Here is a 21983-nt window from a genome sequence, read left to right as displayed (position 1 = left end):
TCCCACAACCTTATCAGAATTATGCTTAAACTTAGAGATTGACGTCCGTGTTCATTTAAATAGTAGGGGAGAGTGAGGGTTCATCTGGGTGAGGAAGAAGATCCTTCGCAAAGAAGGAAGAGTGGGGTGGGGAGAGCTTTGTCTGGGTGAGGGAAAAGGGCAGAGGAGGTTTCGTTTGGGTGATAAAGAAGACTCATCGTAGAGATGGGAATGAGTGGTGGGGGGCTTCGTCTGGGTGAGGGAGAGGATATAAGCATGATGTGGTGACGAACCGGGTCAGGTGTGTGGTGTGCGTTCTACAGATCGTAGGTTGAGAAGATTTACTCTATTGGCAGTAGAGTAATACTATGGATCAGCCACTGTAGCGACACACACAACACACACCTTACGTGGCATTTTTTCAACAAAACGACCGTTTTGATTCAAACAAAGATCGATGAGAATTTTTCTTTCCCATTCAAATTTTGTCCCGCGAAAGTTCAGAACCCCCTCCTCCCTCGACAGTAACTTGTGTCACATCACTTTCCTCTGCCCGTGCCCTCCGATGATGCTGTCTCTCTATTCAACGCCACCGAGAGACGCTCCTCCATCTACCTAGCGCCGCCACTCCTCCCGAGCTCATTGAACGGAGCAAACCCGATTTGAATCCCACAAGACCCCCTTCTTCCTCGCCAAGCAACCCGCATCGGCCTCCTTCCTCTCCCATTCAAAATCTGCAGTTCACTGGGTTTCATCTCCCCATTCAAAATCTGCTATACAACCTCCTCACCAACTTCTTCCTCACACGTGGTGTTATAATTAGTATTTCCTGCAAAAATGTGCCAACCCACCCATGCTCTCTCTCTCTCTCTCTCTCTCTCTCTCTCTCTCTCTCTCTCTCTCTCTCTCTCTCTCTCTCTCTCTCTCTCTCTCTCTGTGCAGATAATCTCCAGGGCCTCCTCTGCCATGGCTGCCTTTCCTTGCTCTAGGGTTTGTCTCTCTTTTCCTTTTTATTTTTCTTTTAATGTTTCTTTGTTTTTTCCGTTTGCATGAGTACTAAGTTATCACATGCGTACTTATTTTCTCTTGTTCCTTTTTTTTTTCTTGTTGGGTTTTGATTTACTGTGAGTTTTTGGGTCTTTGTTCCGATCCTTGTTGTGTGAATCTAATGAAATGACTTGTGGGTTTTCCTTTTGGTTGGGGAGCATTTGATCTGGAGTGGAATTCAAGAGAACAATTGGATTTTTTTTTTGTCTCATTGTTTAGTTCCTTTTTCCCATCTTGAAAATGCTGTGTTTACTTTTGAAAGATTGAGCCAACCATTCTTATATGCAGCGTTTGTATTAGAAAATATTATTCTTCACCATTTAGTTATTGAATTTTAATTACTTTCTCATAGGTGAGGAGTGGGCTTCGCGTTTGGCCGGGAGTGAGAACTTTGCTTTAGAAAAGGCCTTTTGTATGGGTTCCTTCGATTCTTGTCTACACCGTTAAAAACCTTGCGCAGAGCTAGTCGATCCCTTAGAGTGAATCAATTTTGCAGTGTTGTTAATCTGTTTTCGACATTGCAAATTGAATTGGTAAGCAGTTTTTTCCTTTCTTTTTGCTTTGCTGATGGGGGTTGGTAATGCTCAGCTGCTGATCAATTGGATATAAGCAGTATTCTTTTCAAATTATTCTGCTTTTTTTTTTTTGTCCTTTGTGATAAATAGTTTCGCTTCTTTACATGTTGATCTTGTACTAGTCAGAATCCTATTGGGTCATGGCCCTCCCTGCATGTGATGTTATTTGGACTTTGGGGACCAAATAAACACAAAATGATTTACTGCAAATCAAAAAGGAGGTTTTTTTTTTTTCCACTCTTATTCTCTTTTAGGGTAGGTCATGAGTCTCAACTGACTCATAGATTTTTGTACCAGCTTCTCAGGTAATTTGATTTACCAGCAGTCACCAAAATGGTAAACATTTGACAAAGTAAACCATTTTGTCAACATTTTTAAGGAAACAAATCGATGTATTCCCAGTGGAGAAGCTTTTAAGTGTTAAAATCTATGGATTATATTTATGGCTAGGAAATGCTTGCTCAGTTTTTTATTATCACATGATTTTGATGATGTTGTCTATGCAAGTAAACTGAACTCCATCTAGCCTTCTTTCCAACATTACTAATACAAATGCCAATACCCAAACAGGCCAGGAAGCTAGTTTAGATGGAGCTGATGTGGAGGTTGTCTCTTCATTGCTGCAAGCGTGTAATGCTTTGTGATGGAATGCTCTCTTGTACTATGACACAGTGTTATTTGTGATGGAATCCTTTCTTGTAATAAATATTTTGCTACAGTATTATTTGTGATGGAATACATTCTTGTAATGCTGATTTTAATATTTTTTTGTGATGGAATGAGTTTACCATTTTGATTCAGTACAATCTTTAGTGTATTGGTTTTTTGTGATGGAATCAATTTACCATTTCTTACCATTTCCAGTAATAAATGAATGATAGATAGCTGCTCCATTGAGTGGCCTTTTTTTAACTAAGGGCAAGTCACCATGTGCTTACCATTTTGATGGATACAAATCAAAATAGGACATATTCATCTGTTAGGAAAGATAAAAGTACCACTGTGCAAAACTACCACATGAAGATAAAATGCAAAACTGAAACTGCTTATTCATTCTCAAGTACAAAATATTTACAATCAAGAGAGTAATGTTTACAACCAAGTTCTCAAATACATTGTCTTTACATTTACCCACCATAACTCTTGGTTACAAATCCTATATTATAGCGGAAGGCTCTTTTGAGAAAGCCAAAGCAATGACAAAATGATCACCTCCATAGATTTCAATATCTTTCCATTTTTGCCTCTTTGGATGACTTGGCCACAAAAGGTTCTCTTGGAGGTGGCTTGGTACTGCATGCTTTAGTAAGGTCTTTACATAAAAAGTTGACCAATGAATCAAGTTGTGGCTTGGAGCTATATAGATATTCAGCAACATCAATATCAGAATATCCCATGTCCTGGAATATGATCAAACAGTGATTTGATCATAATGCTAAGTGTGGTATCCAAAATAATGTAAAAAGAGCCAAAAACCAAATAGAATCGTTTGGACAGTGACAAAATCCACATGAATGCCACAATTTAGAAGCTGTTAAACATCCCTTTTGGCTTTACATGGTAGTATCTTAACCTGCAACCTCACCCAAACATAACATCAAACTCAAGTCCACCTTCATACCACCTGAGCAAGATCAAGGGGCAAACAAAGTTAAACAACTTGGTGCCAAGAATTCCATTAGATTGTAACATAGGACCTCTCTCATACTATTCAAAACTCTACCCATTTAAATGGTAAACCAAATAAATAAAAAAAGTTCGCCAGTTTTGTCCATATTATAGCTACTTACTTTAAAGAAACAGAACTCCGTTGCCAATATAGAGTTACATGATAATAAGCAGACCAAGACATAAAATAATGCAAATCAAGTGACAAAATCTCACCTCTTGTCAAGCCCGCTCAATTGTTTTGCACTCTAAATTGCATTGTCCTTCAGAGTCTTGTTCCGCTAGCTGAAAACAGACAAAAGTAAAATGAGTAGCCAATTCAAGGCATTGAAAGTCAACATTATGTTTTAGGTTGCCTAGAAAAGTAGAAATACATCAATACAAACTGGACTTATTATAACTTCTATTGACAGTAATAATTGACAAAACCTAACTAAAAATACAAAATCTCAAATACGCAATTCATCAAACAGCTCCATAAACAAACCTAGATACTAAATTCTTCTTACCTCCAACTTATTTCCTTGTTCCACAACACCTACCTATAAAATCCAATCCGCCTCAACTTTCTTCAGATTACAAACATTCTCCTCTAGCTCAATTATTTGATACTCTGAGATCTGATGACAGATACACAAGATACAACAAAACCATAGTGAAATTTAATGAAGGATTACCCACTTCTAGAATAAGCATATTGAAGGGAATGCGAGGAAAACCCAGATGAAAAAAAAAATAAAAGTACCTTCTTGGGAGTGATCTCAGCTTGCTTCTTTTGGACCTGGTGGTAAAATTGTGCTGCGAGATTTTTGCAGATTTCTGGACGCGATTTCATAGTATTTGGACTCACACAGTCATGAGGCTGAGATGAAGGGTTCGGTTTTGTTAGGGGACTGAGGCCTTCCCAGTGAAGAACAAGAAAGGTCACGATGTGAGAGGGATTGAGGGTTTCAACGTGAAGAAGCAGAAGAAAATTCACAGTGAAGGGGTTTTCGTTGAAGAGGATTTTGGAGGTGCTGGTGGGGGGATGTTGACGACGGAACGACTCGGACACACGTTCGGGAGAGAGGAGCTCGAGCTCTGTTTCTCAAAAATCAAATGTGAAAATACTGAGGGAGGGAACGGAAAGCTGGGGAGAATTCAGTCATTTATCCAACACCACGTATGGTGTGCAATTGGCTGCTCCCAATATTTGTTCATTGGCAGTATATCTTCTTTCAACATAAACTTTGTTAACCCAAAATGTAATTGAATCTTGTTTATGAATTAGGAGTGATGATATCATGATAGGCAAGCGGGACAAGAAATTAGGATTAGATAAATTTTACATATAAATCTTATGTCACATATCTTTATTTGATTAATATATAATTTTTATCCTATTTTAATGCTTAGATGTGTTTAAATAAATTGATAGAAATGATAAATTACATATTAATTAAGTAAAAATATACAATAAAAGACCTCAATTTAGCATTTTTCGTTTATTATTGGTTTGATGAATTAAAGCCGCAAAGACGAGAGCAGTGGTAAATGAATAATTCTACTCTACTCATCATATTTGTACATTTATTTATTTATTTATTATGTATTATAATAAATATATGATATAGAAATGATAAATAAAAAAATTCAATTAATTTAACAGAAAACAAGAATAAAAACAGCAATAGTGTGGGAATAAGCAGTAGTAAATTGGTTAAAAATAAAATAAAATCTCCCATAGAGAATCATTACATATGATAGGGATGGTTTAGCCGTGATTGTTCGTATCCTTGTCACGGATAATGTGATGAGCACGCGGTAACGATACGTTGATATTCGGGCGCGCTCCCCAGTCGCAAGTGCTGTCTTAGGTTTCAAGTATCAAGAATTAATGCTGTCATATTGTTTTCGTATTAGGAACGGCAGACTGGAGTTGCGGAAGGTGGGTGTTTGGTCTAGTGGTATGATTCTCGCTTCGGGTGCGAGAGGTCGCGAGTTCGATTCTCGCAACACCCCTTCAATTAACTCCAAAAACGATAGTTTTTAACTTTTTACAAATAAATATTAGCATAGTACGAAAGACGATGCTAAAATCATTCTATAACCTGGCCCAACGTTCTATTTCAAATCTTTCAAAGATCCTTGGAGCGTTGGTAATGGTTTTTTTATTTTTATGTGTAAAATTATATGTTTTAAAGATTAATTTTAAATATGAAGAAAAATTCTTATATTGGATTATGTATTTTTTGATCAAATAATAATAAAATAATAAAGAGAGAAGAGAAAAAAAGAGAAAAGAGAGTTGAGAGAAGGGAGAAAAAATAATAAAATAATATTTGAAGAAAGAAAATGGCATCTTCAAATATGAATAACTACTGTTCATAATTATTTAAAATTATGAAGATAAATAAATCAATGTAGATGAAATTATGGCAAGTTTATTCAAATTTAACTTCAAAAATGAAGATGAGTAAATCATTACTAGTGCTCTAGACAAACAAGAGCAGGCTGCTGAAGGTCCATCTTCTTCTTCACTTTGATTACACGAAATAAGCTTAAAAAAATGAAAAAGAAAAGAAAAGAAACTAGTGCCTGATTACATAGAGCAGAGGTGCTTGAGATATAGGTGAAAAGAAAAAGGAAGTACAGTGCAAAATCCATAACCCTTCCCATGGTTATAGCCTTGTGGTCATGAGGTGCTTGTATGGTCAAATGGCCCACTCCTCAAGTTTCGATGATGATGGGAGAATATTGAGTTTCGCAATGGCACGGAGGAACTGGCTTGAAAGAACACAGCAACAACAGAACATATACTATCAGAGGTATCCAAAGTTGACTGTCATTTTAGTTTGCTCCGTCGCATGGTATTAGTTTCCTGGCTTCATAGTATTTTTTGCTACTAAAGCGACGAACGATCTTTGTGAGAGGAGTAGGTTTGGAGAGTGGGATAAGAATTTTTAATTTTACATAAAAGTTTAAAATATTATATTTTAATATTATTATTATTTTAGAATTTGAAAAAGTTAAATTGTTTATTATATTTTATATAAAAATTAAAAAAAATTGTAATGATAAAATGAGATCATTCAATGCCCTAAACTTTATCACGTTGCCTAAAAAAACTATCTTTATTTTGGTGCAACAAAGAGTTTATACTTTATTAGTAATGTTGTGAATAGTCGTGTAATATGTAAACGTCATATATTTACTTTAAAAAATAGTAAAGTTCATTATTAAGAAATTAAAATTCTTTTAATATGAATTATGTATTTATTCATTTTTTTTAAATGATTACATGACGTTCATACACTCACGACTGCAACTGTCATATATTATACTTTATTATGTAATGCAGTGAGATTTTTGTAACTAACAATGCCTTGTGCGCCAGAGATAAATTAAGATTTCTTTTAAGGAAAATTCTCCTTGTCATCCTAATACTTCACACACTACACTTATTTTAATTTTTTTTCATTTTTTCTATAATAAATATGTAATGTGTGGATAATAAATAACATAATTCAATTAGTCTAATAAGAATAAAATGAAATAAAAAATAAAAAATAATATTTTAATATATAAAGTGTGTGATATAAGATGATGTGTAGCATTCCTCTTCTTTTAAATTCAAACTCAACACTTCTCTACAGCCACACATAGGGGTGTAATCAATTCCATCCAGTTTTCTATAAAATTTATGACCGAATCAGTATGCTCCGGTTTTGAAAATTTTCAAAATCGATATTCCGATTTTACCAATTCTCTGGTTTTAATGTACTATATTAAATAATATAGTACATAATATTATAATGATAATATATTGTAATGTATTATAATATATGTTATAATTGTATTATAGACTATCGTAATATATTATAATATATAATATAGTGATATAGTATTAATATAATATTAGTATAACTATTAATACAATAAAATTTTAAAATTGAATATTATATTAGTTAGTAATTTATCATATAATACAAAATTATTTTATATATAATTATATATAAAAATTATATACAATTGAAAAAATTAAAATATATATAAACTGGTCCAGTCCGATTTTAGAAAAAAAAAATTGAAATTAGACTAATTTTGATCGATTTTAAGAAAATTAAACCCAGCACCGTACCTAACCAAACTTGGGACCGAACAAATCCCACTAGTATAGTCCAGTCCAGTTTACCCATCGATTTTGTTTTTATACCCCAAGCCACACATGAAAATCTTCACTAGCATCTCGATTTTCCCATTTGATTGTTAAATTCAAAATTAACTCAATTCAATAAAATTTTAAATTAAATCTAACATCCAAATACTGAACTCTCAAATTATTAAACTCATCTCAACTCAAAACCTCTTTACATTTGAAACCTACAACCTTTTCAACTCAACAATCTCTTTACACGCGAGACTCATAATCTTTTTTAACTTTTTCATAAATATCTTTAAATTCATTTTAACAACTAAACACATGTAAACTATTCTTAAATGAATCCCACAAAATTCATTTCATCCTCTCAACTGACTATTATTCATAAAAAATTTAATTTATCTCGTCTCAGCTTGACATCCAACAAGACCTTAGCAATTACTATTATTTTTATATATTTTTTTAAAATTTACAATATCATTAAAACATAATTACTTAATCAAGAAAAAAAAGGTACAGTCCCGCAATTGACACTGAGAGCAATAATAATAAAATATTATAAATTTAATTATATATATTTTTTAAATCTATTACTTTTTTTAAAATTAAGAATTTATATGAAAATACATTATTATTTTTATTAAATAATAAAAAATGGAGTTAGAGAGATTATATAAAGCTAGTATTTTTTAAAATAATAACAATCAAATTTGATTCCTATCCTTTACTTTCCAGTAATTAAAAGTCAAAAATTTTAAAGTTTGATAATTTAATAATTTAATATAGAATATTTTCAAATTCTGTTAGCTAAATTTCTCATTAAATTTACATTTACATAATTTAATAAAGATGCTCAGTCATAACATTTGGTAAGTCGCTGAAATGACCACTCGATCCTAACAGAACAAATACCCGTACTAGTGTGGAGCAAGATATAAGATTTTCCAAATTAGCATTACTCTATGGATATGCATATATAAATTCAACTCTTTTACATATCCACTTTGTCGTTTCAATAAAACTTCCACATTAGCTTATACATATTTAAAACAAAATAATAATAAAATATTACAATTTTTTTTCTTTTTAGAGTGCAATTTCCATGTACTGGTTTATACATACAATCAACACTCAGTACATGAAATGCAATTAAAACCGAACCTGTAGAATGAATATATATATATGACTTTATAATCTTGATATCAATAATATCCTTTATTTGAACATTCTATTAAAAGCCAACACATTACTCGGAAAAAGAGTGTGGGAAGAAAGAGAAATAAACATTAAAATAAAACTTAGAGTAAATAGTAATTATGAAAAATTATAAAAAAAAAGAATCCAATGTATACTAATTTATATTAATAATATGCAAAAAGAACTTTGCAATGTGGATGCTCTAAGGACTTTGCTGCGCATAAACTTACTCCACTCCTCCCACATATTTTATTTCTTTTTATTTTATTTTTACTTAATTAATTAAATTATCCCTCTCATCATCATAATCATCATCCCTATAACGTGTGTGTGGATAACAAGTTATATTATTATTTTTTAATGGTTTGGACAAATATATTTATCCCTCCATCTTAATTTCCCACGAGGCCTAAAAGCATAGAACTTCCATTCACTGAGATAACAGGCAGCTGCGGCCATCTATGGCCTCCACACTGCTATTTTATGATAATTGGAGTTTACACGTACAGGCACAGTGATTTTACAAGGAGAAACATACTTGGCCAGAAAAAGAAAGCACACAAACTCTCTAATTCCACACACAGAAGTCGAGAGAAGTACAACATCTCAGTCCTTCACAACCAAACCATCTCGAGAGGGTGGAGCCCACCACCTATTCCTTCCCAGTGCCCACGTACACTTTAGGTTCAGGTGCCAAGCTCCACCCTCGTCTGTGCTAACTAAGCGCCAAGCAACACAGTTACGTACGTACACTAACCATGCTAACCATTCCTAAGCGAAAGATTCACTAACTAGAAATTGCAACCCCAACTAAAATAGAAGGAATTGAAACCAAACTAACAGCTGAAGAAAAGCCAAAGCATGACGATGAAAATGAAATTGACAAGAAACTTGTCTCATCAGTCATCAGAGCAGCCAAGTCCGATGGCTAGATTTGATTGTGCTCAGCGAACCCTCTCGTGCCTGTGTCCACGAGGTCCCGTGCGGATGCATCTCCCCACTATACTTTGTTTCACGAAATCCCTCGAGCCATCGCGAGGAGGGCTAAAGGACACAGGCAAGACTTCGTCCGATTCACACGGGAATCCCATACTCTCAAAGTGCCTCACCAGTTCCTCTCCCTGTTCAACATTTTCAAACCAAAACTTGAGTCAGATAATGATGGGCGGTGCAGAGATTTTTTTGCACCAATAACAATCAGGTCTATACCTGGAGTCTTGCGAAGGATATCTGGCGTATCTTGTTTGAATGAAAAAGCTCCCATGACTGGTTGTTAGCAGCAAGGTAAAACTTCCACACGGCGTGTGGGTCGGTGAAGTTAACGAATGCGTATCCTTTGTTACACCCAGTGCTGTATAAGTGATTTTTGTTTCTCAATACTCGAAGAGCACAAATATTGCATATAGAACTAATTGGAAGTGGGCGTGGGGAATCAGATCGAGTCGACTGTCGAGGTTCACATACGCACTAGACAAGGAAATTAAGCTGAATTAACACGAAATACCTGAAGTCTATAGGCAAATATACGAAATTAAAAGCGGACACAATTTGTTCTTCAGTCTCCACTTTTTCATTCTCCAACTTGCAATGCTCGTCCAGGAATTCCACCAACATCTTACGTCTGACAGAACATGAAACATGTATACAAGAAATAAGGAAAATAATGAAGCTAATCACAGAAGGCAAGCATGAAGAGAGAAAATAAAGATAATGGACAACCCAGCTAACAGAGATCAAAGGATTTAACAATTTGTCAAAAAAATGGCTGACATCCACACCTATTCGTAAATAAATAAAACTGAATTGTCAAAGGGGAGATCAAGAAAATCTTTAATCAACCAAATACATCATTCAGAAAACGTCAAGCCCAGAAACTCATAGCTAGGTTTCCAAAAATTCAACCTATATGCAGAGAAAAGTCCACAAACAATAAACAAAGTCCCTCCCGTGTGTGTATATACGTGTATTTATAGAGGATGAATGGAATATCATACGTGTATTTGCTTGGTATATTTCTTATCATAATGGTGGTTTTTCCTACACCACAATGCACAGGCAGCAGCGGAGAAGACTTTTTCTTCTGATCATCCCGGGCACGGGAACGTCCCCGAGTATTCAGAGAGTCTGCCTTTCGAGTGTAGCCGTTTAAGCTCCCAACATTCCTACGACCAAAATTCCCACCGTTACCACACTTCGTCGACCATGCCTGCCTAACCCAAGCACCACCTCGCCCTCGACAGGATGGCGTCCCACACTTTCCCAGATTAACATTTTGAACAGCCACTCTTTGATCTACTCTGGAAACACGGTGCATTTTATTGGTCTGTTCCAAAGGCGCAGTCACTGAAGGCGTTGTTGCTTCAACAACTGCCGACATGTTCTCCGGTTGAGGTGGAAAACCCGTGCTTTGGAAGTAGGTATCAGTATAAAGAGTTGGCCATGTAAAACTTTGAATATAAGGGTTATGGTAGCTGAAATGTGAGGTTAGATGTGATAGATAGTAGTGAAGAGGAATGGGAAAAATTGGATAATATGTGAACTGCGGATAAAGATTCGGCATGAACACCGGTGCATCCGGATTTAAACCTCTCAGGGATACCAATCCATCCATGGAGCTTGAACTTTGGAGCTCTGGAGAGTGAGAAATTTACTGCCCTAGACTGGGAAAATTACAGGAGAAAGTTTTAAATATATATATAAATAATATATCATGGCTTGAAGAAGTCGGTTCCAACTTGCACTCGAGAGTCGTAGTCGTGAGCGGTAGGATCATTGGAACGTGCGTGGAGCCCAAGCCAAGAGCCGGCGTGGCAACCCTGGATAGCATTGGATTAGGTAGATAATATGATGACGCTGGAATAGGAAAAGATTGCGTTTACAGAGATATTTAATGTTGGGATTCGGTGCACAGTAACGATCTGGCAGAGGCAGACTGAAGAGACGGCTGAATGTTCCTTTTTAATTTATGAGACAAGAAGTTGGTCTGGCTCTTACTTGCCCTACTTTATCCTTCTTTCCGACTTGTCCTCTGCCTGAAATCTGACCCCGTTGGTGTGCATCCCATACTTCTTCATCTCTCGCTCCTACCTGACCTATAGTGCTCCCTTTGGTTCTTGGTGAACATCAAAACGGACGAGATATCAAGTTTCAAAAGTGTTTCGTTTCGTTTTGTTTTGTTTTGTTTTATTTTATTATTATAATTTATATAAAATATAAAAAATATATATGCAATTTTTAAAAATTTAAAATATTAATAATATTTTATTTAACTTTAATTTTAATTTATCTCATCATAACTCATTATCTAAATGACATTATAGATAATATGAACCCTAATCAACCAGTTCACTTTGAGATCCAATAACAAAAAAAATAAATACAAAAAAATTAAAATCAAGTCAATAGATGGAGAATTTAGACTCATTGAAAAATTGTTTCAATAACCTAAACTATATTAAAATTTAAATCCGTTGAAAAACCTAAATTATAAGGAGGAACGATATAAATGTTGTAATTTACCTCTGATAAATTTAAAAATTCAATCAAAAATAAGATAAATAAACTCAATTCACTAATAAAAATTTATTTTCTTGACTTTTGATCTGATAATTGGTTCATCTGAAACTTGTAAAGAACCTTTAAAATTAGCTCCACCTTGATTCCCATCAGTAGAATTATGTCTCGTTTAGTTATATTGATGAGATAAAATAAAAATTAATAAGATAATATTAAAATATTATTTTTTTAATATTATTCTATTTTAAAATTTAAAAAATTAAATTATTTATTATATTTTATATAAAAAATTTAAAAAATTATAATAATTATATGACATGGTTTGGTTTGATAGATGATCTAATCTCATATAATATAATTATTATAATTTTTTTAAATTTTTATATAAAATATAATAAATAATTTAATTTCTTTAAATTTTAAAATAAAAATAATATTAAAAATATATGTTTTGATAATATTTGATTTAATTTTTAATTTTTATCTCATTTATATAACCAAATGAGACCTTAATATTTGTAGTAGAAAATTCTTGAAAAGTTATTTAATTTTGGTAAATATGTCCCTGAATTACTTTTAAATTTAATTGTGATGATTTAAAAAATATATAACGTTATTGCAAGATCTTTTCAGAAAAAAACACCTTCAATGAGGAATTTTTTTAAAAACAGATAAAAAAAGATTTTCGATTTTATTTTAAAAACTTAAAGAACTATTTTTCAAGGCACCAAACTCGAACTCAAATACACATTTTGGTTATACGTAGTCTGCTATATGATAAAGAATAATTCTATTTATTATTGTTATATATTTCATATAATATGTTTTTAATTTTTATTTTATAATAAATATGTAATTTATAGATGATAATTAAAATTTTTATTTATTTAATAAAAATAAAAATTAATTAAAATTTTAAAATTAATTAATTATAAAATATATATGACGTGAAATGATCTATAATAAAACAAATCCCGCTTTGGAGCGCTGATCCGTTCTTCAGGCTTTAACATCATAGCATCATATCCCATAAAAACCCACCATGTAAGCATTTCTACAAAAATATTATAAGACTCTTCACACCCGATAATTCCAAAAGTCCTCAAGTTTTTATCTCTGTTCCTCGTTCAAGGCTTCAGCATGGCATTGCTAATAGAGTTTTTATCTTTATATTTAAAATTATATGTTTTAAAAATTGATTTTAAATATGAAAAAAAATTTTACATTAGATTATATATTTTGTAATTAAATAGTAATAAAATAATAGAAAGAGAAAAAAAAATTGAAAAAAAAGAGAAAAAATAATAAAAATATAATTTAAATATTGAAAAGGTAGGCTTTATGTTTAAATTAAAACTGCAACTAATTATTTAAAATTTTAAATATGAATAAGTTAATATAGATAATTTTAAAGACATATTCTTCAAATTTAAAAATAAAAATGAAGACAAAAATCATTACTAATACTCTTATCTGTTAAGTTTGGAGAACCAGTTCCGTTGCCACCACAATCGCACAACGGCATCGCCGCACCAAGTTCCATCGCCCCCCAACGTTCATTGCCGCGAGAGCTACCGAATAAGAAAATCGTTTTTTTTTTAAGGTGTGGGATTGGTTTCCTCAAAGATTCTTATCGATCTGGACCCAACTAAGGAAACAATACTGCTTCTAAACCCACGACGAAGATTGAGGTGCATTTGAGCAATCAAAGAGGGGAGAATACTCTGATATACACAAAAACCAGACAAAAAAGAAGGAACAAGAGGAGAAAGTGGAGAAGAGAGCATAAAGGCTCAAGGAAGGGAAGGGAAGGGAACGGTCTCTCTTATATACACAAAACCCAAACCGTCGCTCCCAGTAATTTAGTAATGGTAAGGGTTAAGCATTTTGTTTTGTTTTTGTTTTTTTTTATCTGTTCTTTCTCCTTGGAGCTTGATCTACGGGAAGGAAAGTTTGGAAATCCCTTATTTGCATAAATTGCATGCATTAAAAAAGCTTCACGTTTTTCCTGTTTTAGATCTTTGCTTTAATACACTGACATTGGATTGATTAAATTTATTTTTAAAATCTGATCAAAAGTATATATTTTTTATAAATTTAAAATTTTTATTTATATAATTTTACATTAAATTAATGGTTAGATTCATCAAAATAATAATATAATATTTTTTTAATAATAATATTTTTAATTTTTTTTATATTTTATAATTATATTAATTATATGAATATTAATAATTTAATTTAATATTTAAATAATTAATTTTTAATTAATTTAAAATAAAATTATTACCTATTAAAATTAAAATAAAATATTAGTTTAGATATAGGATAATAAAAAATAATAATAATTACTGTAATTTAAAACTTTTTTAATATCCTTTTGATTAATTTAATATAAATTTATTTTAAAAAAATTTATCAAAATTTAAAAATATATTAATTTTTGATGAAATCAATACTAGGGCTCTAAGCCCAGCCCAGGGCATAAATCTTTCGATCAAGATTTTTATATCAGGTGAGGGGAGCCTTCGAGAGAGAGAGAGAGGATGATTTCTGATTTTTTTGTTCTGAGTTCCGAGAGGGGAAGCTTTTTTATTCTTAAGAGTTATAGCCTGTGGTGCGGTTATATTAGAAAGGAAATGGAAGACCTACGTGGCACTGTTATTTTAAAAAATAAAAAATAAACAACCGGCCAGAAGTCTATCTCATAATAAAAAGCATTTTCCAACTTTTCTTCAATTTATAATTTTTTTTTTCTACAAAATTTATATGCAACCAATGCATTTCCATTTAGAATGAATCAAACATTTTAATTTAAGATTTATAATGTATTGATAAATGTAATTGTCTCGTCTTTAATAATTTATCATTTGGAAAAAAACAAAGTTTTTGTTCTAAATACTTGAGAAATTACATTTTGTGTTTTTACATTAATCTCGATTCTTCAATGCGTCCATGTAGCCGTATCAATGAACACACTCCAGAGAATCTGGAAAGGTTTGATTTGACACAAGAAAGGCGCAAGCATGAAAAGTGAAAACTAATTATTATAAGAATAGGAAAATTTAGTTATAAGTATAATTGTACATTAATATATGTATTAATTTAATATAATTAATTAAAAAATAAATTTTATTAAAAATAATATAAATTTAAATTTTAAATATAAAAAAATTAATATTGATGCATAAATTAGTACATAATTTTATTTATATGTAATAAAATTTATTTTCTAAGATTCTCAATGCACGAAGAAGCTATTTAAACAAGATAAGGTTAAATAAATTTAGATAAAAATTAATTAAAATATTAATAAAATATTTTTTAATATTATTATTATTATTTTAAAATTTAAAAAATTTGAATTGAATTTTAAAAAAGTTAAATTATTTATTATATCTTATATGAAAATTTAAAAATTATAATAATAAGATGAGATGAGATGGATTAAAGAACATCCTTATTGGATTATCTAAATGTAAATGTAAAATTTATATAGTATGACATGATTTTACATTTGTAATAATAAAATTTATTTTCACATTAGATTATCTATATATTAGTTAAAATATTATAAATTTAATAATTTTTTTCTATTAATTTTTTTTTTCTAAATTAAGAGTTTATATGGAAATATATTATTATTTTTTATTAAATAATATGAAAAAATAATGCAAGATGAAGAATAAGAATAGGGAGGGAGAATAGAGGAAGAGAGAGTGTACAAAAAAGATATTATTTTTTATTCATTTAGTTGTGATAAATTTGGTTAGAAATTTTAATTTTATTGTAACTAAAAGTCAAAAGTTTGAAGTTAGATAATTCAATTTGGAGCATTTTTAAGTTTTATTAATTAAATTTTGAATTAGATTTTTTATATTTGCATAATCCAATAAGGATAGTCTAAGTTATGAATAGAGAGAGTGCTTGATTTGCCTGTGAATATCTAATGAACTATTTATGAATAGAGAGAGAGTCTGTACACACACTTGCATGTATATATAAGTAAATAAATGATATTACAAAGAGAACTCTTATAAAGAAGCCTTAGGGCTAGTTTGATTTTTTAACTCATCTCATCTCATTTAATCTAATTATTATAATTTTTTTAAATTTTAATACAAAATATAATAAATAATTTATTTTTTTCAAATTATAAAATAATAATAATATTAAAAAATAATATTTTATTTACCTTTTATTTTAACATCTATACGCAATCTTATGCAACGAATGCCAAGTTGGTGCTTGCCAACGTGTATTTTTTTTTAAAGCAAAACGTGAACCCACTCATTTTAAAGCAAACCCACCCTCACGAAACGTCACCATTAAATTTTTTTTCCAAGATGGAACAATTTCTCTAGCTCTTAATTAGTAGATTAACAGCCATCAAATCCTTCATTTTATTTATGTGGTAGAGAGTAAAACCGTGAAAGGAAATAAATTTTTTGAAAACTAACCGGAGATTGTTGGGGACTTCGTCTCCAAAACTGTGCAAGTTCATCTCCAAATTAAGGGGAAGAATAGCATCTTAGCATTGTACAATATTTTTTTTTTAACGGGAAGGGATCTATTTTTTTCTCTTTTTGGAGAAGAACCCATTTGGTAAGGCCAGTTCAACTTCTCTCTTCATATTGATCTTGATATATACCCGTACACGGAGGTGGGTTTCAACATCTAGATAGAGTTTATCTTTTGATTCATAGATAAAATCATCATTACTGTTAGGAAATGTATTTTCGGTCTTATGGGGAGGTAGACTCACTGGGAACCCGACTGAGTGTATATTTAGAATTGTATTAAAAAATATAATTTATAACTGTAAGGCTTATAACTTATAATTTAAGTAATAAGCCCTATACTTCAAAAGTTATTTATTGTTTGATAAATATGTATCTAAAATACTTTTAAAATTAATTATATTAATTTTTTTTAAAAATATATAATTATCCGCACAAACCTTTTAATAAAAACTTCAATTTGATACTTTTTTAAAAAAGTAGATTTTTAACTTTTTTAAGTGATTAAAACACTCTTTATAAATTTATCAAATATATCATTTTTTATTTAAAAGAATTTTTAAACAGTTAAAATACTTTTTAAACTTTCAAACTCAATCTCAAAGAGCCTCGCAGTGGGTCATTCCGCTTATTGAGTGTTTAGCAGAAATGGCTTCACAGAGGGAATGGGCTTTTGTTTTAAACCTAACCGTGAGGTGAGAAGATTAAACTGGTATGTGGCGTAGAAAATAAAACCGGCTGCTGTTTAAAATAATTATACAATAAATTGGTGCCACACATGATTCATCGCTGAAAGTTTGCTTTCTGCCTCCATGGGCTTCAACCCAAATATAGAGTACTCCTATACTCCTTGGACGCATTGTTGAGCGCCCTTCAACGCCAACAAAGCAGCTCCATACGCAGCTTGTGTCTGAATCGCGGGACTCACAGGCAAACCAAGCACTCTCTGACGTATCTTGATCCATTTGGCATTCTTTGCACCACCTCCAGCCGTGAACACTTCTTCAACTTGGGTTGCTCCTAGATCCTTCAGCAACCCATAAGCATTTGCCTGTATATCATGTAATCACAGACGTCCATGTCATGAGACTCTAGTTTAAGGTTAGGTGTTCATAAATAGAAGGCAGTCCTCATACCTCGATGCGGGCAATTGATTCTAAAATCCCGTGCAAATAGTCCACATCACTCTTTGGTCGTGGATGTAACCTGCACTAATATGATAACTGAATCAATCATTAGAACCGTAGGACCTTCGCACATTCACTATCTGAATTCAGATGCGGGAGGGAGGGTAATCTCAGCTTTTCCAAGACAGATCACTTTGGTCTTTGGTGATATTAGTTTAATGCTGTCTTGCTACCCTATAAATACCTTAACATGCCAATTACAGAGTATGCTTCTCCCAAAATTAAGATTCAAGAAAGTATAACGGACCTGAATATAAAATTGAGATTATTATTTTTTTCAAAAGTAATGTTAAAATGACATTTTATTAGACTAACGAATAGTTATAATAATCTTCTAGTCTCCATCCAGACTTTTGGATGAGATTTATTACCTAGGAGCCATATTTGGATCTGCCACAGGAAATCTCTCTCCCACAGTTGGCAGAGGGTAGTAGTCTAGTGGAGACGTTTTCATGGGATCAATCTGTTCACTTAAGTGCTCTAACTGCTCATCAGTAAAAATTTGTCGGAGAACAGCTCCACCGGTATTTGAAGCACCTCCAACTAGCCACTTATCATCAAGACGATGACTGTACACCCCATATCGTGCATCGTCGATCCTACTGGTGCTTAGTAGCTTGACAGCAAGGGTTGAACCCAAAGAAGTGACCTGAATATGAACATTATAAGTATAAACCAGGAACTGATTCAGAGAACAGCTTAACTGCATCGCGGTTAAGCAAAACTTTATTAGGAAAATAAGAAATGCAACATCTGGAGCATGAAACCAGTAATACTGCCAAATGCAATACCTGCAGTATGGTGACTTACACAATATTTGACTTTGCAATGCCGAGATAAATGTGAGGTCTATAATGAGAAGGCAAAATTTTGCCTTATTCAACAACACAGTATAGCCTGATGCGGTCCTGGCTATATAGCAAGCCTAAACATTCATTACAATTTTCTTTATGACAAAAGAGAACAATCATGAGTGTAGAAAATTCTCACAGCTTTCCCCGGTTGTGTTGCCTGAGCTGCAAGAAAAGCTGCTATACTATCTGTGGTTCCTGTGCATACAACACAATCCTTTGGAAAACCTGCATGGATGTGTTTTGGTAAAAGTGAAATTACACCAAATAGTCCAATGGATTTTTTTTAGAAGTGGAGATCTTCTGATGGAATGTTACAATGTATCCCCCAAACTGTGAGACCCCAGTGGAAAACAATTTGAACAATCTTCTAATTGACACCAACGTACCTAAGAATTGAGTCAAAGTATAAAAGCAAAATGGCATATAGCTTTCATTAGAGGACTACATTGAGTCCAAGCAGAAAAGTACAAAGGCACATAGCCTTCATTACCGGACTTCTCGGAGGGATGAAGACATACCATATTTTGTTTTAACGTTCTCTTTCAAAAACCCAATTGGAGTTCCAGGAGCTTTAACAGATGGTAAAAATTGAGAATAGGGCTGCGCGAGCAACCAATGTGGATAAGAGTCAAGTTCAGGATCATAGCCAACCTGTGAAAGATAAAGAAGAATGATAATTTCTTTTCCAACACATAAAAACATGATTTATGAGCGGTAGAGATAGAAATTCATGAATGGAAAAAACTGGTCAAAAATACCTTCAGAGCATTATTGTAATCAGTCACTCCGAGATTTCCATGAAGAAGCCATAAAAGCCAATCCGCTTGATGCAACAATGTTGCAAGTTTTTTATCTGAATCGACCATGTTCCACCAGGAGACGAGCTTGCACAAAGTCGAGGAACCAGTGCAAACTGTATGGTTTGCAGGAGCAATAGATTTTACTGTCGGTAAAGCATCAGAACAACTCTCATTGTAGAGCAAAGGTCTCCATAATGGTTCTCCAGTTGTGCTGCATTACCAAATCCAGAATGCCAACTTAAATGCATCTCCGCATGGAAAAGAAAATTAACGCCAGAATAGGGAACAGATCCGTAAGGCATGCACCTGTCCACAATTATAGTAGTCGCAGAAGTCCCATCAAGAGAAATGGAAACAACAAGTTTGCGAAGATGAAGTGGAATGTCTTCAAGCAGCAAGAAAAGTGTCGATTTCCAAGAACGTATCCAATCCATTGTTTCTTTGCTCTTTCTAGACAACAGAAACAAAACTTTCAATTTATCAGGGCAATTAACGTTGTTGAAGTAATACAAATAGCACATCACATTCTTCTTGTTATGTATCCTGAGGTGATATTCGAGATCATTATTCAGCGCATAAGGTAGAAGCTCAGTTAATGCACTCAATTTATCCAAATTTGTTTTTGTACAGACAATGACAACAGCTGAGGGTGAGTCCTCTCCGCAGCTATGAATTGACAGGGGGAGGGGATCCCTCCCTGTGCCACACCCTGCCACGAGCCCTCTCCCAACTTGATTTATACAAGAGTAGATATAATTTAAATTATTAAATTTATTTCTTTTATCATAATTTTTTGGAACAAATGCTAATTAACAGTACCAGAGAGGAGAATCCCCTCCATTCGGTGGGTTGGACCCTAAGCGGAGGGAGTTCCCCACCCAACTCGAACCAGTTGAATAGGGTTTGGATGAGGATCCCTCCCCCAATTCTCGTATCCTCGCCTTCCCCTGTTCAATTCACAGGTGAGGATCCCCCAACCTCCACACACACTACTAATCTAGAAAGTGAGGCACTCAACTTCCCACTGCTACTCGAAATTTGGGTTTGCTAAGAAGTACTTCCAAACATCCATTTGCATCCCACTTTCACAAAGGCTGGTGTTAGAAATTATCCATTGTGGACATAAGCTTCGTGGATACTCCACCAACTATCATTACCTTATACGGCGGATACTCCCTCGTCCCTTCGGCGTGGATGGTTCCTCGCTTGTCGATGAGCGCAAACCTCGCACCTGACGTGCCAAAATCCATCCCAAGATAAAGCCGCTCGCCAACTTGAAGACCCACTTCAGGGTTGCCTTCCTGGGTCGCAGAGATCATTGCTCTTGGTCTTGGTTTGCTCGCAATATTACATAACCCAGTTCTCGAATGTGCCTCCCTCGAACCACGATGTCCTGGGTCATCAAGATAATATTTGTTGAGAAATTAAACAAGTCGGACAATAATGATGTTGATGGTTGCAATTTTGATCAGGCCGAGGATATGATGAAACTTGGGCAAATTTGGCAAAAAGTACGTAACACATGAAACAGTGAAAGTCATGGCAAAACTGTGTACTGTGACATTATAAAAACTACGCGCAGAGAGAGAGAGAGAGGTACCATGTTTTGGTGATGAGGGCAGGAGAAACAGAAATGAGCCAGTGGGATAGTGAATCGAGGAAAGCATAGTATTTGACTGGAGCACACTTGCTTGCTTTCCCAGCGGATAAGGGAGCAGAGTATGGAATCTCGTTGGATTAACGAATAGGAGACGATTCATCGAAGAAAGGAGAAAAGGAAAACAGAGTCACGGTGTCGTTTTGAACCATGGCTATTGGCTAATATGCATGTAACTCATTTTTTTCCTTTTTGGAAAGCATATAACTTTTCTTTATAACAAGAGGTTGGGGATGTTACTAGAAAATATAATCTTATTTTCCGATGAAGTTTTGGTTAAAAAAGCCATCGACAAAGCATGTAACCATTGGATTATGTTGAAGATAATCATCACTTCAGACGATGCCGTTCAAGGCCTACGACCACAGAAATGTGATTACCTGAATCCGCAAAGAGAGAGAAGAAAATGCCGAGAGTGTGGGCTTGTAAATGAAGCCCAATCCTCACAAGGACTACAGGGAAAGCGTTGGCCCATAATAGCCAAGACCGATTTCCGGACCACCTCGAGCTTGCATTTCGGAACCTGACCCAAAAAAAAGGGAGAATGAGAGAATATTTAGGGGAAGAGAAGATATGACGAAGTGTTTTATTTGATGGGTGGCTCTATATTCATCTTGGGAGCTCTTGCTAATGTATTTTATGTTTTTTCTTCTTTTTTTTTCACATACATTTTTTTAATATTTTTAAAAAATATATGATATCATTAAAAAATATTTCCTTAATAATGAAATTTAAAAAAACAAAAAAAAAATCCCATTGAGAGGCCCCAACGTTTTCTTAATTTATTTCATCTCCTTATTATAATTTTTCTAAATTTTGATATCAAATATAATAAATAATTT

At 33.1% G+C, this 21983-nt stretch overlaps 2 protein-coding genes, 2 long non-coding RNA genes and 1 other non-coding gene across 7 annotated transcripts; 2 read left to right on the top strand and 3 right to left on the bottom strand.

Moving 5' to 3' along the window:
• Window positions 1-909: 909 nt before the first annotated feature.
• Window positions 910-2384, top strand: LOC122311671. The gene is made up of 3 exons (XR_006242838.1): window positions 910-969; window positions 1379-1559; window positions 2172-2384. It is a non-coding gene; the product is annotated as an uncharacterized LOC122311671 (long non-coding RNA).
• A 228-nt stretch (window positions 2385-2612) lies between these two features.
• On the bottom strand, window positions 2613-4218 carry LOC122311672. The gene is made up of 4 exons (XR_006242839.1): window positions 4015-4218; window positions 3779-3889; window positions 3486-3554; window positions 2613-3225 (listed from the first exon to the last, which is right to left on the bottom strand). It is a non-coding gene; the product is annotated as an uncharacterized LOC122311672 (long non-coding RNA).
• A 980-nt stretch (window positions 4219-5198) lies between these two features.
• On the top strand, window positions 5199-5270 carry TRNAP-CGG. Its single transcript has one exon. It is a non-coding gene; the product is annotated as a tRNA-Pro (tRNA).
• A 3771-nt stretch (window positions 5271-9041) lies between these two features.
• Window positions 9042-11620, bottom strand: LOC122311786 (protein terminal ear1-like). Its single transcript, XM_043126459.1, has 4 exons — window positions 10602-11620; window positions 10112-10228; window positions 9817-9958; window positions 9042-9728 (listed from the first exon to the last, which is right to left on the bottom strand). Exons 1-4 carry the CDS (start codon window positions 11216-11218, stop codon window positions 9552-9554), a joined length of 1053 nt encoding a protein of 350 aa, XP_042982393.1. The 5' UTR covers window positions 11219-11620; the 3' UTR covers window positions 9042-9551.
• Window positions 11621-17360: 5740 nt separating this feature from the next.
• On the bottom strand, window positions 17361-21347 carry LOC122311211 (D-ribulose kinase). Of its 3 annotated transcripts, none has more exons than XM_043125658.1 (9): window positions 21085-21341; window positions 20642-20877; window positions 19791-19930; window positions 19443-19695; window positions 19203-19335; window positions 18821-18909; window positions 18202-18479; window positions 17780-17849; window positions 17361-17694 (listed from the first exon to the last, which is right to left on the bottom strand). In XM_043125658.1, the coding sequence occupies exons 1-9, from the start codon at window positions 21242-21244 to the stop codon at window positions 17485-17487; spliced, it is 1569 nt and encodes a 522-aa protein (XP_042981592.1). In that variant the 5' UTR covers window positions 21245-21341; the 3' UTR covers window positions 17361-17484. The 3 variants fall into 3 exon arrangements, with proteins under 3 accessions (XP_042981592.1, XP_042981594.1, XP_042981593.1); XM_043125659.1 differs by having other exon boundaries at window positions 17551-17694; window positions 17780-17854; window positions 21085-21347; XM_043125660.1 differs by lacking the exon at window positions 21085-21341 and having other exon boundaries at window positions 19791-19934; window positions 20642-20776.
• Between the last annotated feature and the right edge of the window lie 636 nt (window positions 21348-21983).

This window comes from Carya illinoinensis, chromosome 5, assembly GCF_018687715.1.
Source record: "Carya illinoinensis cultivar Pawnee chromosome 5, C.illinoinensisPawnee_v1, whole genome shotgun sequence".
NCBI classification, from domain to species: domain Eukaryota; kingdom Viridiplantae; phylum Streptophyta; class Magnoliopsida; order Fagales; family Juglandaceae; genus Carya; species Carya illinoinensis.
This window is presented reverse-complemented; position numbering and strand designations above follow the sequence as displayed.